This window comes from Atta colombica, unplaced genomic scaffold (genome assembly GCF_001594045.1).
Source record: "Atta colombica isolate Treedump-2 unplaced genomic scaffold, Acol1.0 scaffold234, whole genome shotgun sequence".
In the NCBI taxonomy this organism is placed as follows: domain Eukaryota; kingdom Metazoa; phylum Arthropoda; class Insecta; order Hymenoptera; family Formicidae; genus Atta; species Atta colombica.
This window is the reverse complement of record NW_017259332.1, coordinates 383,774-391,463: the sequence shown is the minus strand read 5'-3', so window position 1 is coordinate 391,463 and position 7,690 is coordinate 383,774. Positions and strand designations below refer to the sequence as shown.

At 27.4% G+C, this 7,690-nt stretch overlaps 1 protein-coding gene across 1 annotated transcript; it reads right to left on the bottom strand.

Moving 5' to 3' along the window:
- Positions 1-905: 905 nt before the first annotated feature.
- LOC108688510 (double homeobox protein A-like) lies at positions 906-2,834 on the bottom strand. The gene is made up of 4 exons (XM_018194806.1): positions 2,681-2,834; positions 2,189-2,241; positions 1,634-1,897; positions 906-1,181 (listed from the first exon to the last, which is right to left on the bottom strand). Exons 1-4 carry the CDS (start codon positions 2,748-2,750, stop codon positions 906-908), a joined length of 663 nt encoding a protein of 220 aa, XP_018050295.1. The 5' UTR covers positions 2,751-2,834.
- Positions 2,835-7,690: the final 4,856 nt, after the last annotated feature.

The window sequence follows — 7,690 nt, the reverse complement described above, 5'->3', positions numbered from 1 at the left end:
AATATCTGTCATTTGAAAATAATTGTATAAGTATTGAATGCTGCTCCGCCGTCCAATTTAATTTATACTGTAACGCAAGATCTAATCACAATCACAATCTCTTTTAATAATTGAAAATATCATTAGTTTTCTGAAGCAAGAAAATAAAATAATTACAAGAATTTTATTGTTATGACCAAGTTGCGCAGATATTTTATATGGTGAAAAAGCTGTGCAATGACACCGAACTGTCGGTAGGCATGTAAAGATAGTTACGAAATCGCGCTCCAGGATCGAATAGACGTTTTGACACCGCGGCAAAAAAGGATCATGCACCTCAGTAACAAAAAATATTTCACGTATAAATATAAAATATAATAAAAAATATTAATTAGTGGTATTTAATATTAATTTAGTACTAATAATATTTAATAGGAATATAATCACATGTATAAATAGATGTTACAAACAAGCAAGTAATTTATATATATGTGTTATTAACGAATAAAGCATAGTTACTGAAGTCACAGTAAAATCAGAGTTTCTATACATATTGTATAACATTTATACACACACACACACACACACACACACAAAATATAATATTAGTTGTCAAAAAAATAGAAAATGTATTTTTCACTTAAAGTAATCTTCGTGTTTTGATAGCTACGTCAAAATTATTTTATCAAGATTTATATCTCTTCATTATTTCGTTTGTAATAGATACACACAACGAGCGTTCAATGGCAGAAAAATAGTCATTGCATTGATAGTGAATGAATTAAATCAGAAATTTATGTTGCCCTTTTTGCATTCTTTCAAATTTTTTACATATGGCAAGTGCTTCGTTTGTCACAGTGCCTAGTTTTCGATCTGGTTATAACTATTGCAGCTTTCAAACAGCAAAACAAAATCGCGTAAAATGATCATACTTGACGATTACGCGTCGACGAAGACTTAGTTTGGTTCGATTTAGTTCTAGATTTAGTTCTTCTAATATTCCGGAACCACATACTAATTTTTTGGAATGACACTCCCATCCTTTCGGCTAGTTCCATCATTTTTCTTCTATCAGGATATCGAGTTTCCTCTAATACTCGCATTAACTCATTCCGTTGATCAACCGTGAATTTCCTACAGCTCACTGCTATTTTCGGTTTTTCCTTTTTGCTTTTGTAATCGGATTTAAAACCCTTTGTTTCCTATAATGAAAATACATTAACAATAGAAAAGATATTATACTAGTATACATGTTACCAACGAATAAAACAGTTGTTAAAATTATAGAGTGTATATGTATTACATAATGTGTAGTTTATAAATAATATTAATTATCGTATAAATTCGTGGAAATTGTATTTTTCATTTAATATTGTACTTTTCATGATTTAATAATCATAAAATTGTCAATTATTATATCAACATTTATATTCTTACATATATTTTGTTTTTATTTAATACATAACGAGCGCTCAACAAAAGAGGCAGAGTATAGTCATCGCGCATTGAATTAAAATATAAATTTATGTGGTTATTTTTGCACTTTTTTTCGATTTTTTTATGAGGCAAGTGTTTCGTTCGTTGCAACCTTCTGGGTTTGGTTATAACTATTGGCTTTCAAACAGCAAAACATAACTGAGCAAAATAATCATACGTAATGATCATACGACAATGAAGGCATAGGTTTGTTTGGATTATATGTTCTAGTACTCTGGAACCATTTTCTAACACTGTCGAATAACACTCCCATTCTCTGAGCAAGTGTTTCCAATTTATTTCTTTTCGGGTATGGAGTTTCCTCAAACACCTTTACTAACTCGTTCCGCTGATCATCCATGAATATCCTTCTGCTGTTCCACATTTCATTCAGCGGCATTTCTGTTTCACTTGTGTGATCGAATTCAGAACCCATTTTTTCCTAAAATAAGAGCATATTAAAAATAGTAACAGAAATTATTCTAGTATATACAATAAGAATATTATTTTAGACCGTACATGTATATATATATATATATACCATATTTGTAGTCATTCTGCGCGCTGAATTGCTTTCCAGATTTATAAACACAATTAAATTATTGTAATATCATAAATTAAATTAAATTAACAAGCAATTTTTAATAATTGATATTCAATTAGACATCACATTAGAAAGATGTTAATGTGTTAAAACTATAAATAAATTTATTTTAAATGCGAAAAATATTACCTCGGCCGGCAGTTGAACCCGGATTTCTTGTATTCCGTACGAGCGTCCTAAGCCTTTAGATTACCGAGACCGGTATTTTAGTATATGTTTATATATTTAGTATATGTTTATATATTTATAGTTTCATAATATACAATATATCTTTCATTAGAAAAGAAATTTTGATGTGCCATCCAACTTAATTTATAAGATCTAATCACAATTACAAATTACAATCTGTTTTAACGATTAGAAGTGTCTTGGGTTTATTAAAATCCAGCGAGAATATAAAACTTTATTGTTAATTACAAAACTTTTATTGTTAAACTATTAACTTCCAGATAGCAAAACAAAATCGCGTAAAGCAAATGTACTACATCTTGATAAAATGATTTGTTTCTTCAGATTTAAATTTTCTTTTTATAAATCACATGTAAATCACACCTGTTTACAATCCTATTCATTGAGTAAGTTTTTTCTTTTTTTTCTTATCAGGTTGCGTCTCTCAAATACCTGTATTAACTCGTTCCGTTGACCATTCGTGAATTTTGACTTCTGTACCCTTTATCAACGAATTTTTCATTATATTTTGGCATTCGGATCCAAAACTCGTTTTTTCCTATAAATTATTGTAAATAAAATGATAAAAGAGGTCCAAAAGTCTCGAAATAGCTAATTATATCAAAAAGTATTAGTTTATTGAAAAAATGTTTCAACTAAAGTTGTGGAGTTTAAAAAATTTATTTACTAATCCTATCAGTTCGATCTTGAATGGTATCGCCAGATCAAGATCATATCGATTTTTTTAAATAGGACACCCCATTGATTCCATTTTTTTATTCCAGAATTTAATAACTGATGTCAAGGACTTTTTAAAACTACAAGTTCATTTTTATTAAGTACTTTTCGAGTTATAAGTTGAAAGTTGAATGACTGTCGGCATTATAGCATTACCCAAGGTGTCCGATCGATTAAAATTTCTTGAAGATTGTTCCCTTTATTGTTATTTTTACGTAAAAATGAATTTTTAGTGCAAAAATGAAAATAAACTGATGCTTGTTTCCAACAATAGATTAATTTTATCTTGGTTTAACTTACTTTCATCTTTTTCAAGTTCTAAGAATTAGAAAAGAGCAAATTATAAACCAAGATTAAAATTAATCTACATTGATGGAAACGAGTATTAGGGGCTCAATAAAAGGAACAGGGAACAGAGAACAGAGAATAAGAATTTCAATCTATCAAAAATCATGTATTGCGGAATACACAGTTTCTGATAGTTGAAATTCTTATTCTCTATTCTCTGTTTTCTGTTCCTTTTATTGTCCTCTTAATACTAAGAATTAGATATTATACTGCATTGTATATTAAAAATAAGAATGAATATTTATTATTAACATACGCTCTTTATTTTTGATATAACACGTCTTATTTTGCGTAGGGATCTGTGTATTCATTTAGTAAAGCGAAGATTTAATACGTAAAATGCGCATATGGCTACAGAATATATATATATATATTTATATTAATATATTTATTAAGGAGATTCTAAAGCCTTGTATTACTGACTAAATCATAATTTTTATATAACAATTACTTTTTTCTCTTTTACAGATTCGAAAATCCTGATTAAAGTATCCTACGCATTTGTGAGATAGAAAATTTATGTGGAGAACGATAAAAATTTTCGAAATTGATCTCTTAAAAAAAATTTTTACGCACAAATTTTATTGTGTGTGTACGTGCGCGCATGTGTGTATTCGTGTGTGAGTGTACAAGTGCGTGCATAGTCAAGATCTAAAAAGTTGCAACACTTTTTTTAAATGGGTTTCGGAATGTGCAGCCTACTCACTACTGAGCGATTGGTTCATTTGCGGATCCATGTATAAAAATTAATCACAATGTAAGCAATTGGTATTCCGAAATCCATCGAAAAAAATATTGCAATCTTTTAGGTTGCCTGACTATACAAAACTAAAAGTGTGACCGAAGATTTTTAAGGGGACGAAACATTAAATTAAGGCTGCGTTTGCTTTGGCGCTCACGATGCTTGTGAGCGCCAAATCGAATCAAACAAAGCAAAACAAAACGAATCAATTGTCCTTATTTAATATTTAATAAGAAATAAGGCTGACACGACGCTTAAAGTATTGTGAGCATCAAAGCGAACACAGCTTAAATCTCACGTGCCTAACATCACACACCGACGAGATACTATTAAAGACTCTCGGCATTTATGAAAATTCGCGTGCCTGTTAAAATTTAAGTAATTAAGAGTAATAAACTAGTTATACGGTACTAATTTCATAATTTATTAGTTTTGTAGACATGTACATACGTTTAAAACTTAATATTCGATTTTTATTTAAAACTATGATTTTAAAACTATGATTTTATGATTTGATTATCAATAGAGATGATAACTGCAGAGGAAAAATTGTAATTTTTCGGCAATATATAAGATATTATATTATTAAAAGTATGCATACTTATTTATACAGCTTTTATATAAAAAAAAAATTACGAATTTAATAATGAATTTAATTATATAAAAATATTTATGTTAATAATCATAAATTTTTATTAATTGTAACGTTATCGTTCTTCAATTATCTCCGAACTCCCTGGGCCCCATTGATAATCACGAAAATTTTCCCAGGATCGAGGTCTTTAATAATATCTCATCGGTGCATCACATGATATTTCCCGACAATGGAAATAAAGTATTTTTGAGGCGCGTTCTACTTAACGTTCGCAATATTTTCAAATATTAAATAAGGATGAAATGATGCTCGCGAGCATTGCAAACATTAAATGGAATGCATCTTTGGATGTTGAGCCGCCATAATTTTAAAAACTATTTTCTGTCTGATAAGACTTTTGATCAGTGAACCAAGATCATTAAAATTTCAGCCAATTTGATCAGGATTCCTATTTCCATAAGAACTGTTGCGAGATTCTTTACAAATTAATCTTCGAATAGGTATGCGGAGTGTGTTAATACACCCTAGACATAGTTTTTCTTAAATATTTCATATTTTTAGATTAACAACAGAGATTTAGTATCTTCCTATTATTGATTACTTGACATATTGAAGTGGTAATGGTTCATCGATATTGAAGCAATAAACAGTGAGTGAAGAGTAGAACGTCAAACATGCTGGGAGTGTTGTAAATACACCATTTATTCACTTGTCTTTTTTTATACTTCATCTTCTTTTGAGTTTTTATATAGACAGAAGTTTTTCTCTGTTATAATCCAGAGTTGTCTTTATATTATTTTTACATGTCTTTATTTTATTAGAACGTAACTAATGTAAATTTAATTATAAAAAGTAAATAATCTTATTTTTCTTTTGTTTTTATTGTTATATATTTTATTTCTATAAAACAAAATTTAATTTTATGTTTTTTAAATTCAAACATTGTTTTACATATTTTTGTCATTAAAATATTCATTTCTTGTAAAAAAAGTATTAATTTGATGAATGTATTAATTTGAAATCATTTTTGTATCTTTTATTTCGCTACTTATCCTATCTCCAATTCAATATTTTTTAATGACAATTCTATGCGATTTATATTTGAAGGTACTATTTAGTACCTTAAAAATATTTGTACTTTAACTCTTTTTTAGATTTGAGTTAAATTTTCCCAGGACCGAGGTCCTTTTTATATTTTTTAATAATAAGTGGTGTTAAGAAATAAAACGGGAAAATTCTTGATTAAAAACGCCATTCTGGAAAAAAAATTAAAAAGTATTGTCCAGAATTGTTAAAATTCATTATTTTTATATTTCTGTATCTTATTATTAAAGTATATCTAAATGTAAATTTAACTAAAATATAATATTCTAGAAAAAATATAATTATACAAATAAAAACTGTTTGGTGTATTTCAGTATTCCACCTATCTACTTGCGTTTCAAAAATCCATCTACCTACTTGAAGATTAATGAAGTCATCTAGGCTAGATGTTTAAGGGCAACAAAATGCTTAATCCATCATTGCGTCCAGACAAGACTATTACCCAATCGTTCGTATTTTTAAATGCAGCTCTAAGGCTTATTATTGATAAATATAATGAATAGAGGAAGACTCTTCTTTGAATAATGCTTTGAATAATGACCTGCGCACGAAGTTGAACCATTTTGTCGCAAGCGCATCTTCAACGCGCTCGAACCTAATCGTCTATAATTTCGTGTAACTCCTCTATTTTTCGCCAAATTGATTTATACCTCTACAAAAATGTTCTTAAAACATTATACTTTAAAAATATATTAAAAAATTGATATTTTCACCTCTAGATGTATATGTCCCCTTAAAATATATATTATGCTATATTTACGAGTAATCATGAGTTTACAATATTTATTTTATAAGTAAATATTCCTACAGTCTATTGTGTATGTAGATAGATTTTTATAAACAAATATTCTAAGTTAACGTTTAAATATATTTTTTAATTGTATATTATATAAAAAATATGTAAATGTGAAACGCAATTATATTAAAATATGAATATATATCATTTTATATATATATATATATATATATATATATATATATTCACAGGGTATTCAAAAAGTTCTGGACGTCTTAAATATTTTGAAAAGTATTTATCAGAAAAATGTTCCATACAAAAATTTAAGTTTTTATTTAAGGACTTTTTGAACACCCTACTTATATACAGGGTATTTGGAAAGTAATCATAAATTTTTTGCAGAATGGACTAAACTGAGAAGAAAAATCCTCTACTATTTTATGATTTTAGCAATAGTTAATAAGATATTTGCTAAAAATTGTCGAAAATTGGTCTTCAATAATTTTTTACTCAAATACTATTCAATCAATTTTATAGAAAAACTACAAGAGACAAAAATTGTTTATTTTCATCTCATAGAAATCTAAGAATTTTTTCAGAACTTTTTATCAACTTTTTAGAACTGCATTTTCTTATTTTTACCAACATAAAAAAATATGGTATTAAAAAATTCTGAAAAAATTCTGAAAAAATTCTCAAAACTTTATGAGAAAAAAATAAACAATTTTTATCTCTTACAGTTTTTCTATATATATATGTCTCCCTCGAAATCACAAAACTTTTTTATTTGAAACATTTTTGTCTAAAATGCATTGTTCAAGAGAAATTTGAGATCGTCATTAAAAATGGAGCACTCTGTATATGCTTCTTAATTTTACAAAAAGAATTTATTAAGTAAAATTATAAAAAATTACTTTATTATTTTGCAGGAATACATATTCTACATACTGAATGCATTGGAGAAGGATGGGAAAATATTCCAAAATATGATAAAAAATATGATTATCTCTTTAGATATTTAGCCAAATATTTGCTCAAATGCTTTCATATGGAAAACAAAAGTGAAAATCTTCTTTGATGTTGTGAAAGAAAATGTATCCAATGTTCAGAGTTAAAAAGAAAACTGATTAAAAGAATATCATCTATATATTTGAACAAATATCTGTACAGTATCTATTCAATAAATTCTCTTTGCAATAT

Bases quoted from the DNA above. Each gene is read 5' to 3' on its own strand.
- LOC108688510 (XM_018194806.1), bottom strand. From the start codon at position 2,750: ATGAAAAATTCGTTGATAAAGGGTACAGAAGTCAAAATTCACGAATGG. The intron at 2,242-2,680 runs GTATTTGAGAGA...GGTAATCTAAAG, and splicing joins AACGGAACGAGTTAATACAG to GCTTAGGACGCTCGTACGGA. The intron at 1,182-1,633 runs GTATGATTATTT...TTTTCATTATAG, and splicing joins CATTGTCGTATGATCATTAC to GAAACAAAGGGTTTTAAATC.